Genomic DNA, 21,173 nt, shown 5'->3' with positions numbered 1-21,173 from the left:
ATTACCAACTTTCTTCATTTTTTGGCGAACAAATCAACACTACACGTGTACGCTCTTACTTAGTACTGTTGACACGCCACGTAAAGACCACCACTTATTATATGAATAAATGGCTGCCGTTGCTATCACTGCGTTGTATTTACATCTACCAAGTATTATTTCCTCTATTTCTAACGGAAACATATAATGAATGCATAGCTCTAAAGGAACAGCCATACTGAAATCTACACGCCCCGTTTATCGATTGGTCGAAATCTACGGCGGCTGAAACTAACAAGAGACCGACAGGACAAAAAATTGACACGCCCTCTTTATCGATTGGTCGAAACCTACATCGACTTAGGAGAATTCACGAACTGCACGATTTAATCCTGATGATGTCAAACTCAAAGTCTCACAGGAGACTATTTGGCTGTTTCTTTTAGCTAACGTACTTATGTACATCAACAGTAATTTAGTGAATTTTCGTTACTTTTCATAACCAATTTATTAATTAACTAAAATAAGGAAAATAAAAATTAAATTTTTGATCTCAAATCGTCCCTTTAACAGTAATTTAGTGAATTTTACTAACTTTTCATAATCAATTTATTAATTAACTAAAATAAGGAAAATAAAAATTAAATTTTTGATCTCAAATCGTCCCTTTAACAGTAATTTAGTGAATTTTACTAACTTTTCATAATCAATTTATTAATTAGTTAAACAAAGATGTTAATATAAACAATAAAATGCTTTCTTTAATTATTCATGCGAGTTATGAAGGTAGCGATCTTTTCAGAAGAATTTACATAACCCGCTAACGCGGATAACGTATTTTTTTCTGCAACGTCGCTACCTTCATATCCCGAATGAATCACCAAAGAAAGCATTTTATTGTTCAAATGAATCATAAATCAATTTCAATTGCATATTCCATGTTCTTGATCAGGTTTTGATTATCTATATTCTTCGAGAAATTCTCACTGCCAAAAATCTACAAAAAAGTTTTGATGTTAAATAGCAAAAAGGTTGCGTTTGATATAAATTGGTTTTGTGCATTTTGTTCATTTATTACACTCATTGCTACATTATCTGGTAGGACTAAAAAGAGCATAACAATTATTAGATGTCGGTACCGTGATTGTACGCACTGCAGTCCTGTGTCCTTTCTTGTATTTGTAAATTGATTGTTTCGACTGAATAAATTGAATTCACAAAGAAAAATGTGTGTGAAAAAATTATTATTTATTACATATTATTATATTAAGATGTATAACAGTGGCGTTGGAAACAAATTTTAAATGGGGGGGGGGGGGTAGACTTGTCAGAAATCTTCACAAGCATATAAAATAGGATTGTGATTATGTCTAACTTTGTAAAAAAGTTGGGGGTATTAAGCCCCCCCCCCCCCCCCCCCAAGTTTCCGACGCCAATGTATAAGAGGTATAATATAATATATCATTTATATCATTTTACTACGGATTTGATGTTCAATTTTAAAACGAATCTATCGTTTGCTCACCTTACATGCAGTTTTGACCTCGTTAACCAAACGACAAAACATGCATCATATTATGTAAATTAGGTTAAAAAATAATGATGATAAAAATTGGAACCATTTTTTCAAGAGGTTGGACTTCGTGTAGTTGTGTCAAACAGCAATGTGACGTAGGCATGTTTATTTCAAAGCTGGCCACTCAACTGTGGCTCATTCAGATCAACAGTCTGAACTAAACTGCGCAATCGGTGCATACATGTCTTTCGCTGGAAACCGGCGTCATTTTTATCTTATTTTGACGTAAGATTACGTCCTGCCGAATGTTAAGGTATCCGATCCATAATAGCCTCGGATTCAATGAATCTGGATGCATAACTGATATGTTTGGGCCTAATACTCAATATATTTGGACATAATTTTCCTACTTAAGTATCAATATGTAGTAGTGGAATGTGTCCCAATTAATGACCTTTTCCTTTTTTTTGAAGAGTCGCCCCCCTTTGTTTTTATTCTATAAAAATTAATTCTAAAAAAAATCTACACGGTATAAAATTTATTTTCTATAGTTTTTGTGGTCCTTATGATAAAATACATCTTTCCACCAGAGCATTTTTTGATATTCCAAGTAATTCCTTTTTTATTTTAAAAAATGTGTTCGTCTCCATAGACCTTAATGCAATCTTCATTAATTAATTACTGCTTAGTTAATAATATTTTTCAAAATTTCTCTCGGTGAATCTTTTTCTACTCTTAAATGCTTTAATTGAATATCAAAGTATTAAATATATGATTGATATTCAAGGTTGGAAAATAAAATATGGATCGGATACCTTAAAATGGTTATATTATTTTCAATCAAAACTTCTTGAGCCTTTTCGGCAGGCTTGAAAAAACTCTTCAAATGTATGAACATTACCGGATGTTAGAATGGAGTCGGTTTCCGTTCTGTATCGGCTAGACAGTCTTGTGTGTCGCTTCTGTGTTCTATTTTGGGGTATATGATTGACTTTTATGAAGTCTAACTCACAGATCAACAGATCGTTAAATGTGTTGAATTTATATCAAGTTTCATAAAAAGGGGGTCGTCATGAACGCCTACACATGTAGGTATTTGTTTTTCCGAGCCTGCTGGAAAGGCCCAAGAAGCTCCTATTGAGATCAAGATATTGTTTTACAAAGTAAACTCTTTAAAGAATGAAATGATTTCTTTGTTAATTCGTACGGGTATATTTGGTTACGGGGAAACTGTAAACCCCATCAGTTAGTTGTGTATTCTTCAACAATGATTGCACCATAATACTGCTCTATCCCTATACATCCTTAACTACAAATAAAACGATCTATTGTTTTATTAATATCATCATTAGATGATTTGTATATTGCTTTAAAAATTATCAGAATAGTACACAAAATGAATAGCTAATATTTACAGGATCTATAAATATTGGAAGCAGACAACTGATATCTAAATTTTATCTAATTAAATATTTAAGTACAAGAATATCATCTACTCATAAAAATAAATATTTGAAATGCCTGTGATCAGGGTTAGTTGGTTGTGAATCCACGGGCCAGTTATCTTGTTTCCGTTCAGTTTTAGAGGAAGTCAACATGAGCCGTGGAAACAACACGGGCATGTAAATAGTATTTTTTTCTCTCCCTTTTTATCCTTTATAAATTACGGGTATGAAGGGCCAAATGGAAAATGTCTGCATTTACCTAATGAAAAATAGACATTTTTATCTGACTCTTTAACGCCTCTGTATTATCACCAGCTTTCCTCATATGTTGACGAGCAAATCAACATTACACATGTCCGCTCTCAAGATTATTGTTTACACGTCACTTATACTTCTATATTTATTATATTAAATAAATCGTTCTCATCATCATTTTTCTAACTAACTTACACATGAATTACAACAAACAAATACTTCTTGTAAACATATTTAATGTGTTTTTTTCAATAATTAATTTTAAACTACAACCATATATTCTAATTCTAACAAAATCACAGTATTCATATACATTAATCAAAGAGCATGTATTTCTTTTCAATTACTTATCAGGTTTAACATACATACATGTTATCTTTAATTTAAACTTAAAAAAAAACCAATATTATAAAAAATAAATATTATAACCTTTAATTAAGCAATTTCAATAAAAAATAATTTCGAATCAAATAGTATTTTCACTATATTTTTACACATATTTTATACAGAAACCATACTTCAATTTGTTTCATACCTATCTCAGAAAAAAATATTCAGATTAAATTTGTACAATTTTCTGTTCTTTTTCAAAACCATTCTAAACTGGAAATACAAAATAGATAAAGATATATATCTTTCATTTTGACAGAGTTATGGGGTTTTCATTAAGTTCACATCTAAATACGAAAATAGATAATCATGGCATACATAATTGCACCGTGTTACTTTGGTATATGGGGTCTATGATAAAACATTTGTAACAAATAGTCAAGTTTATTTCAACAGTCCTAAACAGACTCCAATAATGGCGGCTGATAACAGGACCGCAACAAAGGTCATGATGACGACACACAGCCAGCGTTTCCTCTTGTTGTTAGGTTCCACCTAAAAAAGCATAATTACTGAAAATGTTTTGACAAGCATAATCATAGTTTTCAGTACGTTTAACAGCGACACACGTCAATAATGTCAATTAACATATTTTTTAAGTATGGGATTTAGCACATGCATAAAAAACTATGTAAGGACAAAATACACTCACTAACTAATTCAATCATTTCCCCTATCAATCAATGGGATAGTTGAATTAATATTGATCGATATTTACCATTTTGATGTCAATCGATGAATCAATATTGATCGATATTTACCATTTTGATGTCAATCGATGAATCATTATTGATCGATATTTACCATTTTGATGTCAATCGATGAATCATTATTGATCGATATTTACCATTGTGATGTCAATCGATGAATCATTATTGATCGATATTTACCATTTTGATGTCAATAGATGAATTATTATTGACCGATATTTACCATTTTGATGTCAATGGATAAATCATTTGTTGATCGTTATTTACCATTTAGATGTCAATAGATGAATCATTATTGATCGATATTTACCATTGTGATGTCAATAGATAAATCATTATTGATCGATATTAACCATTTTGATGTCAATAGATGAATCATTATTGATCGATATTTACCATTGTGATGTCAATAGATAAATCATTATTGATCGATATTTACCATTTTGATGTCAATAGATGAATCAATATTGATCCATATTTACCATTTTGATGTCAATATATGAATCATTATTGATCGATATTTACCATTTTGATGTCAATCGATGAATCATTATTGATCGATATTTACCATTGTGATGTCAATCGATGACGCTGTCGACCCACTGGTTGACGATTCGGACTTGCAATCTAAATATACACGTTCCACGAAATTAATATGACTGAGTAAGGTAAAAAATATAAACTATGCAATGGTCTAATATCATTATGTATAAAAACATGCCACTGTATGCATTACTTCTAACGAACCCTTTTTACGGTTTACAATTGTTTACTCTTTGAAAAAAAAATATCAGGATTTTGTACAGGATTTGTTTTTTGGCCGCTATATACATTTGTAATTTTTTTTTTATTTCAACTTTAATAAAATTTATTATATTTCTTACTAAGTACATTTTGAGTCAATCTACATATGGTTCATTGTGAACATATGATGCATTTAAACCAGGAAACACTGACTCGTCATATAAAGTCGTCTTTTGTCTTACTTCTTTTGCATGGAAATAATCAAAGAATATTCTATCTTTTGTATATGAGTTTTTGTAATACACATATTGGTTATAATTTACAACGATCAATGTGTATTGCAGAGATTGCAAATGTTCTTCAACCAAAGGTAGACCACTCTAACTATCCAAAGCAAATCCATCACAGTGCAATTATAATTGTAGTTAATAGTTTCAAATGAATAAAACTTAAAGCAATTAATCATTTCACAGTGTTACTCGTTGTTTTACAATCCTTATAACTAGTTCGATCACCCCCCCCCCAAAAAAAAAAAATATAGAAAGTAATCAAATAAATAAAAACAACTTCTTTAGTTGTTATATGTAACCCCCGTTCAGCTACTTTGTTGACAGGTGAGTCGGCGATACATCATATGTCTTATGTCGCACACGACTACCTCTAAGCTTTATGTTGGATGTAAAATAAAGTGCACGTACCTATTACATGTATGAATAGAGTTAACCGAAAGCTTACCTTCGTCTTGCTGAGAAGTTTCGTTGTACGTGGCGGCCGCCCAGGGCTGGACGGCAATTTTCTGATTTATTGTGAAGAGGAGGTCATGAACATCGGCGATATCCCTGCAAAAAATACAAAAGCAACATTTCTTGTGCTTCCATCGCTAGGGCAATATACCATAGTAACGTACGTGGAATGTCATAAAACAAAATACCATTTTTAAAGAATCATGTTATATACCTCTATAGAACAATATACCATCGCCACACATCATATACCCTTCTCAGAACAAAACAAGATAGCCATCCACTGTGTTAAACAATTTAACATTGCCACACCCAATGCTTATTTACAACAACAAAGACATATCTGCACCCAATATACACTTCTTTAGAACAAAACAACATAGTCAAACCCCATATATTTATTTACTTATATTTTTATTTACTTATAAATTGATATACTTATTTAAAACAAAATAACATAGCCACTTCTTTTTAAAAACGAGATAACATTACATAAATAGTGCCTGTTTGGGAGGGTAACAGTTGAAATTGACACCCCGAGGAAGGTTGACGCGAAGCGGAGGTTGACAATGGTTTTCGAGGGGTGTCAATTTTAACTGCTATCCTCCCAAACAGGCACTATTTATTTTATTATACTAAATGTCTTGATTTTAGATATTTTTTTTACTGCTTTTATATAGAAATGACGTGAATTTCACGACGAACCGTCTGCGCATAATTTACGCGCATGTAACAATTCGTTGTGTTACCCGTTGCTCAGTGTGTTGCTAACGCTTAAGGTAATAGAACAGATTATCAACTACGTCTAAACCAATCAGATTTCAGCATTTAACATGAAAGTATAATAATACCCTTTGTTATAATTTACAATACCAAACACATATCTACACCCTATTTATACTTTCTTATTAGAAGATGATATAGCTTCATCCCAGTTAACACTCCCTTAGAAAAAAAAATAGCTAACATCACACAATATACAATTCCTGTGAACAAAATGCTATCATTTTTCATAGCATTGTGATAGGTCAGATTGTGAAACAGAAAGACAAAGAAGAGTCAAATAAATACCGTTCATTTGTCTTTAAAAAAAAATTACCTAACATTCAGGTGACTTAGACAGTTTCATTTTGTGGATATCCTTAAAACAAACAATGTCTTGCAAATATTTTCTAATTGTGATGGTATATTATTGCTTTATACAAGAATTGTCTTTAGTTTATATTACCTCCCCCCCCCCCAAAAAAAAAAAAAATTAGGACAAATAAAATACTGTGTTGGTCTATTTTATACATTTTAACAGGGTCACGATACATCAAGTCGTTAGATGTATGACACTTGTGTTCTTCATTGGTTTCTGCACATTGAATATTTTCAAAAGGACATTCATCAGTCAATTTTATTGAAATATTTCAGGATTTTCTTATTATACAAATCTTTCTTACGTCAAAATGTGAAATATAACAAACTTTTTTTAAACATCATTAGGATAATTAAAACATTGATTTACACACAAAATCAATTGTTAGAAAAGTTTTTTTCATATCGTTGATTAAATCATTCTGCCATGCATGTGTCGATTTTTAGATGAATATTTTCATCGATTGAAACCATGAATAAAACTCAAAAGAAGAAAAGAAATATTTCAAATATTAAAGTTATGAAGTGTTTAAAAAATAGTATTTTTAGTCTTTAGAGCAAAATTGGACCTTTACAAATTTGTCAAAAAGAAAAATTCGTTTCATTTCATTCCTTTTTAAATTCATTGATTTCTTTTAACTTGCAGTACATGTATATGATTTTCTAGACTTAGTTGTTATGCTACAAACTGAGGGACATTCTTCAAAGACGTTTGATTGATTCTTTAATATTAAAGTTCTTCTCGAGAATCTTTAAAATATATCAAGATGAGAACCGCATATAAACCGAATGTTAAGGAGGCTGCATGGTCAACAAAGTAACCGTGAGGTCTTCCTTAATCATTGAAAGCTGAATCCTTTGCTACATCTCATACAGAGCTCTTCTTCGTGGGGAGATAAATATAATCTAAGAATGGCCAAAACCATCCAGCCCTCTTAATACCCTAGAACCTTTTGTACCTCTCTAACAAATTGATTTCCTCCGACTCTTTCTGTAAGGACACCTCGGATATGTTGATCTGTGACTTACATCCCAGAAAGGGTTCTGATGTCCCCACGTTTATCAGAAAGTGGACACCTATAGGAAAGTAAATGCAAACTGTCGTGAAGCAAAAGTAATGCTCTAAAAGAAAGAAAACATAAAGTCGGGGACATTGGCGACATTTCGCGTAACGCTAAAGAGATCGTATCTAATTCACTTTAAATTGCTTCACAAAAATTATTCAGTTAACATTTTAAATCAAGGACAACTGATCAACCCGTTGTTGTTGCCAAGATGCAGTCATGTAGAGGAGACACCCGATCATTGTTTTACCAGAGTCCATCATATAACTATCTTCACCTATAGGCAACAACTCAGGAGAGTTCCGATCAGAAAATTAACAGTATTTGTGTAATATATTAGGAAGTAGTACTCGATAGCATTACTTGGTTGGAGGGAGCTTTTTATGGAGTCTAAAGTGGGTGTTCGATAGCATTCCCCGATTGGAAAGGGTTGGGGTATTCTTCCATCTAATAAAAAAGGCTGGAACTACTTGAATGAAGAGGAACATTGGAGGTGTGTACTTGATAGCATTACCTGGTAAGAGGCCCCCAGAGGGCATTTTCTGTTACGAATCAATAAAAGTTGTTCAATATAATAACTATTTGATTGGAGGGGAAACACAGGGTTTCCTCAATTATATTTTCCGATTAGGGGGGGGGGCATTCTTTGTTATGAATTAATTAAAATGTGTTCGGTAATTTTTTTTATCACAGTGAAACGTTGGGGGTGCTCGAAAACATTACCTGATTGTAGTGGGAACATTTTCTGAAGTCGGAGGGTTTGGAACAGCTCCACCTCTAGGAGTTCAAGGCAAGAGGAGAACATATTGTACAGCCGCTCTAGCTGCTTAGCATCTTCTTCACACACATTTTTTCTGTAGTTTATCAGAGTGTTATATAATGTAAGATAATACAAATGAATACAAAAACAAAACCAATAAGCCCATACACACATTTTTCCTGTAGCTTATCAAAGTGTCATATAATGTAAGATTAAATTGCATAATACAAATGAAAATAAAAAGAAACAAATAAACCCATACATACATTCTTTATAATGTTTGATTTACTCGTATCTTGCTAAGAAAAATCAAAACAAATCAAATAGACCCATACGTGCATTCGTTTGTAGATATTAACGCAAACAGTGATGATTATACAGAACTAATACAAATATCAGAGCGCAATTATAGGAATGATAAATACAAAACCAAAAAAATCGATATCCTCTACAAGATATCACTAGCGTCAAATTGACCAATTAACACTTGACTATATGAAATATGAATTATAAGATAGTAAGTAAACTATAGCAAAAAAACATTCATAAGAGATTACCTTTCACTCTTTGAATAACGTTAGTTGCTATGAAACAAGTTGCAAAATAAAAACGAAATCTTTTGTTGATTCGTCATTATTCATGACACCTATGTCTATCATACATAATTGCATAATTGTAAATACAAGGCATTGTTTAAACTATATTGCATTGTGATATTATTCAAAGTATCATCATGACATCAAAAAGGGCAAATAAATGCAAGTGTTTCGACAAAAAATCTAAATTTTTTAATATTTGGTAAATTAAGCAAAAGAAAAAAAACCTATTCTTATGCAAGATGTTTTCATAGCATTGACGTTTAATTTGTCAAATAATCGATAGTTTGTTTTTTCAGTGTTATTTAAAGTAACATTGTCTTACTTTCGTAAGGCAGGAATCAGTTTCTGTTTGTTTTGGCGCGCTATTTCGAATGCCCTCTGGCGGATGTGCTTCAGTTCATCGCGCAGGTCTAAGGTGTCTTGACTTCCGCCAAGGGCAACGGCCAAGTTGCAGTACTGGGCAGTTTCGTGGTTTAGGTCACCTGTGAGCTGGATGATCAATGTTAAGCTTGTCATTTCAATGTAGCATTTATATTATTCTCCCATAAAACATACTCAAAATTTGATGATTTGCTTTTAATATTTCTCAATTATACATTAAATACCTTTACTAGTGGTTTTAAAAACAAACCTTTGTAATTTCCTGTTTTAGGTTGTTGTCGATTTTTTCCGTCCTGCAGTCTTGAACCAGAGAGAATGACGTCAGTTGCACAAGATTACCTCCCTTGTTCCTGATGCATCCTGCCACGGGTGAGGTCATCATTTGGTAAGGTCATTCTGACGTATCACGTGACAATATTATCGTGTTCGAAGTGAATCATAGGTCAGACCATAGAATATCCCTTGGAGTCGAATGCCTTAAATCCAACGTATGATTGAATATGTTCATCGAACGGAACCTTCACTGTGTGATCTGTCCTGAAAAGGCCAAGTATATAAAGATAGATTTCTTGTTAATACAGGGTTTATATAGTTCGCTTCAGAGCACGTGAATCTGCGCGCAGTTGGAGTTGGTTACGAATCAATGCCGCAATAGAATGAAATTGTCAGCCTTATTAGCGCTTAATTTGCACGTCTTCGTCATTCCGTTAATTAAGTTTTTAGTAAATTCATCCCCCGTGAGGGATTCATCATTAGCTAATGGGTACGGTCAAGATTGTGCGGGATCATCTCTCATTCGATCGACTCCACACACTGAATACATACGACGAAGAAACCAATCTTTTCATTTTTTTTACGTATAAATTTCAACGCTCATGAAAATTGAAACAAATCCCTGAAGGCAGACATTGCAGGATAACCATCCACAGATATAGGTTAACAGTCTATTCCACAAACAACAATGAAGCTTCATTAAAGATTAGCATGTTTAGAGGTATCAATTCTTGTGGACTAATCTTGGAGGGTTATTGTTCCATACATACCTTATGGTCTGCTCAATCAATGCCTCTAGCTTCCGGGTAAAATAATCATTGGTAAAATAGTTACAGAATATTGGCTGAAAATTTGGCTAAATTTTAAAAAAATTACATCAAAAATTGTTAGCTTTTCTTTAAAACCCATGTAATTCTTATTTTGCTGAATAATAAGGTGGTTTGTATGAAAAGGCTAATGAGATCATCATTACTTTTCATCTGCATGATTATGATATAACGCGTGTAAGGGTTGAATGTTGAGTATAATTCAATGTACATGTATGAGAGAGAGAGAGAGAGAGAGAGAGAGAGAGAGAGAGAGAGAGAGAGAGAGAGAGAGAGAGAGAGTGAGTGAGTTTTTTTTCTCAGAACTCCATCGTATATTTCTGGATAATCTATAATCTACGTTCCAGATCACCGAGTACGGTGCCGTCCAATGTTTTCTTGACATGAAACCCGTTATTAATTGCATAAAGCTATCTTATGAAAACAAGAGAATGAAGAGCAATTCATCAGACAGGATGAAGGAATGGTCATCAAAGACTGTTCCGTCGTGTTTCAACTGTACACACAGACGGTGACATAGTAAACGACGCGACCACGGACAGACACCGAGGGAAATACATCAACTACTTCTTATACCTAGAACTTCCTTTGTAGTGAGGAAGCGCATATTTCTGAGAATTTTAAGATGAAATAACTCTAGATGGTGTTCGATCTATTTACCAGTATTAAACCGGCATTCTCACGCAAGCATCTAATGGCTTCAAGCTTCAACCTATGCATTAAGTGTCTTTCTGTGTTCTAAACACGCCACCGAGCGATGGAAACAATAGTAGATCTATGGCTCTTGTACCGAGACCTGATGGAAATAAATGCTGTGTCGGTAACAACATCTGTTTGTTACGAGTTTATCCGAGAGAAAAAAAACCATCCGGATGCAGTCAGCTGGCGCGGATTAATACATAACTGCCCGATCGGGCGATCCGCTGCACTTTAAAAACTCAGAAGATAAATGTCTGAAGATGAAATTATTTTCAACGATACTGCGGTATGGTGAATATATTTTCTAAATCGTAAATTGTAAATTAATTTTGTTATAACAGATACATGTAAGCTGTCCTATAATAAGTCAGCGAAGTGGTGCATATATAAAAAAGGGCCGCGGTTAATTTGATTAAAGTCATCGACCATCAGAAGTGCAACTTTATAAACTCTGGATACGCACGATATGGTTACAGGCAGAACAGGTGCAAATACAGAAAAACTGGTACAGTTACAGACAAAATGGTACAGTTACAAATAGATACATATATTATAGATAGGTATAATTACAGACAGACATGTTTATTACAGACAGTTACAGAACAAACAGGTATATTACAGACAAGTATATTCAACAGAATCTTTCAGATAGTTACGTTCAGACTGAGACAGTTGCAAAAGAGAACAGATAAAGACAGACAGACGGGCACTTTACAACAAAAGTCCTACTAGAATGTTGTTGGTCCGCTGGGACCAGTCCTACTAAAATGTTGTTGGTCCGCTTGGACCAGTCATACTAGAATGTTGTTGGTCCGCTGGGACCAGTGGGATAATTCTGGTAAATATAGATTCTATATAGTTATAAAGCGATGTAGCTTGTTTTCCTACGATTCATCGTTATGCCTCACTATGGGGACTAATGTTTACTGATGATCGACTATGCCTCACTATGGGGACTAATGTTTATTGATGATCGACTAGCTTTTTATTGAAACTCTCACTGCTTGAAGCAAAGTGTCTTGCGTTTTAACGCAGGTATCTAGGGATGAAGGAATACAAGCAACTCTGTCGAAAGTTTAAAATGATTCACAGATCAGTTATATATCAGCAAATACAAAGGACTTCCGATTAATGCTGATTAATGGCTATGTCTCTCATCGCTGAAGAATATTAATTATTTAACAGAAAGTACATCTTAAATTGGACAATATCACAAAAAGACTGCATCACCCAGTCAGTATCGTACCCCGTGTGCACGTGTGCGCATGCTACGGTACCACCGAGTTCATTGCTGTTTCAGGCTGTTGAAGATTTTAGATTGAGTAGGATAAAACTTCTTTCAGTGAACGTATAATTCACGGGAAATATCAATTCATAGAACATTCAGAGGCACGGCATTTAGAAAATTAGTCTGATTGAACTATCTTCTGAAATTATAAATGCTACTGAAACTCGAGTTCGAATTTGCAAGTGTCTCCTGCTTGGAATAAATACAGAGGCAAAACGTATCCATCTTATTGATTGGATGGATAAATATTGAGATAAATATTAATTTGGACCTGCTTCGCTGAGAGCGGACCTTCAGGGCCCTCAACAAACGGAGAGAAGATAGATCAATCGTCCATGCCAAATATGGCATAAATATTACCCTATAAATCTTGAAAACTGGAATTGGTCCAATTTGAATGATTATATATTTATGACATAGCAATTACATCACTTTGCGATGAGAAGAAGTTTGAAATTCAAACAGAATTCGTAAAATAGGTATTCATATCTTTTTATTCTATCTCTCCGTACGATGACACAGAAAAATGGTGAAAGAGGTTCTAAGATATACATAGAACTATTCAATTAATCGTGCAAGTATCCCTGCACATTGTAAGAGCTGATTGGTTGAGAATTAATGACAGTTGGCATATTTGCCGTGTAGTAAATATTTCACTTTTATCTAGAAACAGGTGCTCCTAAAACCTTACCTCACAGACCTGACCTCGCAGACATTACCTCGCAGACCTTACCTCGCAGACCTTACCTCGCAGACATTACCTCACAGACCTTACCTCGCAGACCTTACCTCGCAGTCCTTACCTCACAGACCTTACCTCGCAGTCCTTACCTCGCAGTCCTTACCTCGCAGACATTACCTCGCAGACCTTACCTTGCAGTCCTTACCTCGCAGACATTACCTCGCAGACCTTACCTCGCAGACCTTACCTCACAGACCTGACCTCGCAGACCTTACCTCGCAGTCCTTACCTCGCAGAACTCGCAATGATTTCTGATTTTTAGACCATGGTATGATGTGGTTTTTTTTTTTAAACAAAACCCTGTATTTTGTCATGCGCACAGAGAGTGTCTACATGTAGCAAGGTCAAAAAGGGCGCAGTAAGTCTCCGTTATTAGTAATATTAAAAATAACCGTCATTGAAACGCTTGATAAAGCAATAAAGTTGTATGGTTTGTCAATAACTGGCTAGTGCGGACTGCAGTGATTCAATGCTATCTCAAACAGCTCGCTTTAATAGTCTCTAATTTCTCAGTCTGCTGATATTAGCATGACATAATATCAGCTTTCGGATATTAGATGCTGTGTATTTAAGATTAATATTGATTGTCACATAAATTTTATTAAAAATCGAGCAAAAATGCAAAAATCGCTTATTAAGGCAGATATCTCAATCCGCTAACCACATCTGGTCAATAACTCAGGAGAATAGCAAGCATTCCAAGCCATATGAAAATACGTCCAGATAATTATGGAAAATATTCATATTACTCTATAATAAAAGTTTTTTTTTTATTTTAGATTATTTTGATAAAAAAAAAAAATTTTCAATTACAAATTATATACTACATCCTACATATCGAGGATAAATCATATTGTTTTGCCTCGGACTAGAATGTCGCGACGTGATTGGATGAAACGCGTCACGTGGCTGCCTTACAATATTACTTATTAGGTTTGTTACTGACTGTTTAAAGAAATTTGTGGGGTCGGTAAAGTCCATAGAAGGCGAGGCGGAGCCGAGCCTTCTATGGACTTTACCGACCCCACAAATTTCTTTAAACAGTCAGTAACAAACCTAATAAGTGTTTTGTTTTGTCGAGGACCTAAAGTTTGATAAGTAAACAAACGTTTGTGTAGAAAATCAGTTCAAATAACGTTACGTCCGCCATGTTGCGCTATAAATTTTGACGCTTGCCTTTTAAAGAAATTTGTAAGGCAGCCACGTGACGCGTTTCATCCAATGACGTCGCGACATTCTAGTCCGAGGCAAAACAAATTTCTTTAAAAGGCAAGCGTCAAAATTTATAGCGCAACATGGCGGACGTAACGTTATTTGAACTGATTTTCTACACAAACGTTTGTTTACTTATCAAACTTTAGGTCCTCGACAAAACAAAACACTTATTAGGTTTGTTACTGACTGTTTAAAGAAATTTGTGGGGTCGGTAAAGTCCATAGAAGGCGAGGCGGAGTTTAAAGAAATTTGTGGGGTCGGTAAAGTCCATAGAAGGCTCGGCTCCGCCTCGCCTTCTATGGACTTTACCGACCCCACAAATTTCTTTAAACAGTCAGTAACAAACCTAATAAGTAATATTATGACGTCACTTGCAAATTTAAGGCTCATTAATTTCTGAGGAAATTAAAACCTATTTTTATGAACTTCATCATAAACTAACCTTCAGCCAGTATATTCAGATTACTGGAGAATTAAACCAAGTTCAATCACTTATTAGACATCATCCGATCCCTGGTCTGACCTGTCTTCTTCCTGGCTTGATTGAAAAATCCTTTTATTTTGACTTGTCTGATCCTAGGTTTGACTTGTTTGCTATAAATTATCGACTCACTGACTTGTCTTATTCCTGACTTGATTGTAAAATCCTTTCATTCTGACTTGTCATAGGTTTGACTTGTCTGTTGTGTATTACCGAGTCTATATATCTGAGGCTCACAGTTTGACTTGTCAGATCCAAGTCCGACTTGTCCATTACTTGTTGACTTGCACGCCTATGCCTTGTAATCTGACTTCCCTGATACTTATAACCTGATTTCTCTTAGCCCTTTGATACAACTAATCTCATTTATGTGGTACCTTAAAGCTGAACACCGCTCGTAAATAGGCACCGTCACACAGATCCCTTCGATTTCGTTACACCCGATTGCACACCTGAACCTCGTGGCCGACATGTAGTATTCCTTTCGTGGTCTTTAGATTTTATGCATTTTTTCTTATCTTATGTTCATTTTCTGTTCGTAAATAATGCATTGGCCAATTTATTTGATGTTAGTATTCTCCTGGCTTCAAAAAGGTGCGTAAAATTTGATAATTTCATCGCGACCGAGTAACACGGCGAGGCAAAATGTACGTCCACACAGGTGAGACCTCTACAGCGAAGTACTTTGAACTGTTTAGAGGTCTGTCCCTTATATAAGGGTTGTAGAGACAGCAGTGATTAAAGAGAAATATGGCGGACAGTGCCTATTTACGAGCTGTGTTCAGCTTTAATTCTTACCTTTCTATTTACATTTTTTGATTCAATCGTCTTAATTATGTCTGTCATCTTAATTTATTTGATCTTGTAGAATGACATTTCTGATCCATATGGTCGGACTTGTCTACTTTCTATAGTCGTGACTTGTCCGATCTGATTTGCCCGAGTTTTATATTTGATCTGCCAGATCCCTATAGTTGGACTTGTCCGATCTGATTTGCCCGAGTTTTATATTTGATCTGCCAGATCCCTATAGTTGGACTTGTCCGATCTGATTTGCATGAGTTTTAGATTTGATCTGCTTGATTTCTTTAGTATGACTTTTCTGGCGTGGTCTCGCCAAAATGTTCTTATAAATCGTAAATCAGACTTGATGCTGCCTGAGTATAGACTAAATGAAAGTTGGTGACGTCAGGGTCTGGTCCTCTAAGTTTGACTTATCTCTATAGTTTGACTTTCTGGTCCCTATAATTTGACCGATCTGTTATCTTGTTAAATCCGTATTCTGGCCAGGTTGATATCTGGTTTCACTCGTATGATCAGTATAATCAGTAAAGCTTAATTTATTTAATATATTTTAAGAGTGTGAATTAGCAGTAAATGGTTCATTTTATTTTGGATTATAATTGGTTTTAATAAAATTAGAATTTTAATTTCATATTATCATAAAATGTTTACAAATACTTATACTTAATAAAGTTTTCAAAAATCGAAAAATTCTATAAATTCCTCAAAATTGGTTTCTTACATAATTTGCTCCGAACATTAACATTTTATGATGATCCTTGTTTCTCTTTCAGTTGTTTGACTTATCTCTATTAGTTATATTTTTACAACATACTAGTATAAATATGTACGTGTAGATTTTGACTTGTCTGTCTCATTCCATCAACAAGTACCTGGAGGGAATTCTCTAATCTCCAAGTCGACAGATCTTTACATTTTGATATTCCACGTCGCTGATTTTTTTTTCTCATTATAATAAATAGTAAGTAAAAGTAGGGAAGTAATCATAATTAATTGTCAGAATCTAGTAAGCTTACAGGGTGATGACATAGGTCAAAATGCATGTGGTAAAAATATGAATTAAGGTAGTCCTATACTCGGCACTAAATGGGCTCAATCAATAAAAGCTTAGCTTTAAATGATAAATATACATTCTAGCAATACATATACAAAAGAAAATATGTATGTTTACATGCTAGTTTGTTTGTTATCACCTCTCAGACGGGTGTACCCCCTTGCGAAAATTATTGACAATTATGAAATTTGCCAAACGTCCGTTTTTCCTAAAAATAATTACCAATTTTGGGAAAATTAGAACTGAAGATACAAAATAGAGTATAAATATTTATTTAAGCCATATCTCATCAATAATTTTGCGCAAATTTTTGTAAGTAAGTACGCTTTATGAACCTGATGTATCAAAATAGAATACAAAAAATGCAATGCTAGTATCGCGTTTGGTAATTTTTTTTACTATTTTATGGACTCAAACTTAAATTCATGGTTTTTATTCTATAGATTGACATCTTAGAAAAAAGATTTGGTAAAATAAATTATATGTTGACGGATTACTTTTCACGCTATAAGCTTTAAACCAAGTAGACCCTGACGAAAAAATCCGTAAAAATCACTTTTTGCTACAGTTTTCTGCCTAGATCTGTCAACAATGTTAGATATCATTTAAACATTAATTAATTGACGATTGATTAAATTCGAAATAGCTTCTGTCTCTGAATTTAAACCGGTTTTAGTAAAAGAAAAAGAAAAATTCGGGGGGAGGGGGATCAAAACAAAGAAGATATAAGCATACCTGAGATCCTGGTTAATCAGAAGCTTCGTTTTTCATTTTACAGATTCAACGTCATGTTAATTAATAAATTTCAAACAATTCTTAATAAAGACAAAAAAAAAAAAATTGAAAAAATTCTATAAACAACGTGCGTACAGATAAATATATTTTTATCTTCATTTGAAATAATTTAATGTTCATTGAAAATGGCAAAAATAGTTTTTTCTCATCTAAAGAATGAGATAATGTATCATATTGCAATTTCAGCATAAAACCCGCACTACTTTTACATAATGACTAATTTAAGGGTGTTAACGTGACAGAGACATTATTTGATTTTCTAATGTGCATTGAATCCAGCTTACTATGAGTTCAACATTACATGGTTTTATACTATTCAGCTCGCAGATAGAAGATTCTGAGAGCATCCGGTACACAGCGCAAAAGGCTTTTGTGAAGAATTATTTGGTTCACCTTAGATCGGTTATCTTTCAATCGACTGCAAGCAGGTAGGTATAACTACCGGGAACACGAACATTGACCTGAGTGGGTTCGTCACACTGCTGGTTTCTGGTAAAAATACTGCTATTGATTCTGGTTACGTGCAATAATCATTATTTTTATATATAGATGTTATATATAAATCTTATTGTCTGGTGTTTTTTTTTATATATAGATGTTATTGTCTGGTGTTTTTTTATATATAAATGTTATTGTCTGGTGTTGAATAAGTTCTGTAGTGATTTCCGTAGAAAAGTTCCATGTAATTAGCGAGTCGCATATAGTAGAACGACCAGATAATAAAGAGAGGCTGTTTGTTTGTTGAATGCGCTTAACGTTGTACAATGTATAGAAATATCTTAAAATACTTTTTTATGAAAATAAATTATTTAGGCCTACAGATTAAAACCAGTAGGTCTACATTAATCGTATGACTTAAGTACATGTACGTTTTAAAAAGGCATTTAAAATCGAAACAAATCAAGCCAAAACACTATTGTGTATCAAAGCAGATTGTTTGACTTAATTTATTGACCAATATATAGATAAAATCCCTCTGTTGTACTTTATTTTATCAAATTAAAAACAGCAACTTTAGTAGGCAAAGTTTTGCTAATCCTTATTGGTATTTTTAACAAAGCCCACCCTTGATTACATATAACAATATGGTATAACCATCATCTCTAAACTTTATGACCTTCGTTTCATTTTCCAAACATTCGACAAAAAACAAACGTGATTATAGATATATCAGTTGACTCACATATATTCTAGAGATATTAACTGATCTACTCTAACACACACAGTATATATAGCATTTATAGAAGCATGGCGTGGGACACACCTACCTTGGCTTGAGGACTCTGATTCTTCTACAGGAAATTTGTCTGCGTTCGGTTTCTCTCCGTAAATATCATAACCATAGACTCCAGGATGCAGACTATCGATAACCCGTCGCAGGCAATAGAGATGGATGGAGGCAAATATTTACAAGGTCGATTTTGAAGTTTGATAAATGTGCAGGCTAACGCATGAAGAATTTGACACAGCGTTGCTGAGATCCCGCACTAATGGATATCCCCGTCCACAGCAGTACTTATATCAGTGCCATAAACCGTTCATGCACACAACACTATTTATGGTTCTATTTAAAACGACTGAAGTCCACAGAGTTCACGCATAATATCGAAAATAGCCACATTCAGCAAGAGGCTGGAAAAAATGTCACATTGGCCAACGTTGGCAGTTTCCATAGTTTAACAATTATCTGTCCATTTCGGTCACCTAACTAGCAGCAGCCGGTCATCTGTCGCAGTAATAAGGTCCGTAACGGTTCTGTAAATGACGATCAATTATTTCGTCAACCGCTGAACACAATGTGGAGTCACAGATCTACCTGTGCATCGATGGACCGGCGCTGTTGCCTCCGCTATCAAAGTGTTGGAACACTCAATCAATCGCGGAATTTTATGGCAATGTTTCTAAGACTACCAGCGCATGTCACCTGTAACTCTATATGTTTCAATATCGTATAGATTATTAACACGATCTCAATTTCTCACTTAGAACCGCCGTAAGAGGACTTCTGTCCTCAAACTCAAACGATGCGATGACGTCACTGTTAGTGGACACCAGTGGTTCTTTTCCCAAGAAAGTCTTTCTTGGAAAATTGTGATTTCTTTATGAGTGTATGATGTTGCCAACGTAAAGAGAAAATACCGATACTCTGCTATTAATTAATGTTCCTTTTTGTGATATCGCTTTGTTCAGCTTATTGAATGAATACTGTAAAATGACGGGAAAAAACATTGTCTATCGATCCTGTGTCTTGAAAATTCTCAGATAAGGTTTATTCATCACATATACCTGTTAAGTCAATAAAATTACCTGCACGACATAACGAAAACTGGTAAAAGTCTTTCTTATTTTTACGCCCAAAAGCGCTTCTTTTAAGAGCAACACCGTACTTAAGAACTCTTTCCTTTACCAAATGCTATAGAAACGATGAGGTTTAAGTTTCGATGCTACAGTATAGTCTACTATGTTTACATCTTAAACCGGCGCTACAAGTGTATGTCATTGAGTTTTAAGAAGCCGAACTGAAATAAACGGTGGTCGTCATCAGCTCTGACAGCAGCGTTATAATCGTTCCAAATTTTGTTTATATGTCATTTCTGAAAAGAATTAGGAATTCGTTTTCCTATGCTTTGCAATAGAAATCTCCGTAGTTTTCTTTAGGTTGACGTTGTAGTGGAATTTATAGTAGCTTTCTTTTAAGTTGTCTTTGTATGCTCATTATAATTCAACTTAATCAGTTCCATGGTTATTGATCAAAGATCAAACGCATGTATATATTCATACATCAGTGCTGGCAATGCCATAGCTGAAAGCAATATTCCCAGATTGTTTTGACAATACAGAAATCAATCAATAGATTCAAACAATCAATAATAAAACCCTCAATAGAATGCAAATTTCCTGTACTGTACAGCTACTTTTGACTATATGTATTCTAAAATAGTAATTAAACCGCTTTTTCTCATGGGTGTGCTACCAGTCTATACCTTCAGATGAACAGATTTTTTCCCCATATCAATAATCAGCTTTTTTGTAATTAGGAATGGCCAGATTTCAATTAATTAATGCGATTCCGCGTTTATTAGTTTTATTTGCTTGCGTTTTCAATTAATTTCATTGGAACTCTTCCAAACACAAGTTGTTGTTTACACGTTTTGCTGAGTCACGTGACTAGGATAAGTTGAGGAGCTATCGATCCGAACGAATACTTTTTTCTCAGTTGAATATATTTTTTATTGGTTCCATTTTACCGGTAATTATTTGCTAATATA

The 21,173-nt window shown here is 34.1% G+C and overlaps 1 protein-coding gene across 2 annotated transcripts; it reads right to left on the bottom strand.

Moving 5' to 3' along the window:
* Positions 1-3,618: 3,618 nt before the first annotated feature.
* On the bottom strand, positions 3,619-19,963 carry LOC105327618 (regulator of G-protein signaling 9-binding protein). Of its 2 annotated transcripts, none has more exons than XM_011428198.4 (8): positions 19,173-19,963; positions 9,977-10,263; positions 9,668-9,834; positions 8,710-8,840; positions 7,882-7,999; positions 5,775-5,878; positions 4,864-4,922; positions 3,619-4,080 (listed from the first exon to the last, which is right to left on the bottom strand). In XM_011428198.4, the coding sequence occupies exons 2-8, from the start codon at positions 10,106-10,108 to the stop codon at positions 3,970-3,972; spliced, it is 822 nt and encodes a 273-aa protein (XP_011426500.3). In that variant the 5' UTR covers positions 10,109-10,263; positions 19,173-19,963; the 3' UTR covers positions 3,619-3,969. The 2 variants fall into 2 exon arrangements, with proteins under 2 accessions (XP_011426500.3, XP_019922545.3); XM_020066986.3 differs by lacking the exon at positions 19,173-19,963 and adding an exon at positions 15,213-15,237.
* Between the last annotated feature and the right edge of the window lie 1,210 nt (positions 19,964-21,173).

This window comes from Magallana gigas, chromosome 6 (genome assembly GCF_963853765.1).
Source record: "Magallana gigas chromosome 6, xbMagGiga1.1, whole genome shotgun sequence".
NCBI classification, from domain to species: Eukaryota; Metazoa; Mollusca; class Bivalvia; order Ostreida; family Ostreidae; genus Magallana; species Magallana gigas.
Note: the sequence above shows the minus strand (reverse complement) of the source record. Positions and strands in the feature narration are given on the sequence as shown.

Coding starts and splice junctions, on each gene's coding strand:
- LOC105327618 (XM_011428198.4), bottom strand. CDS start 10,108: ATGATGACCTCACCCGTGGCAGGATGCATCAGGAACAAGGGAGGTAAT. Junction 8,000..8,709: donor AATGTTCCCACTACAATCAG/GTAATGTTTTCG, acceptor ACTTTCCTATAG/GTGTCCACTTTCTGATAAAC. Junction 4,923..5,774: donor AACTTCTCAGCAAGACGAAG/GTAAGCTTTCGG, acceptor GTGTATATTTAG/ATTGCAAGTCCGAATCGTCA.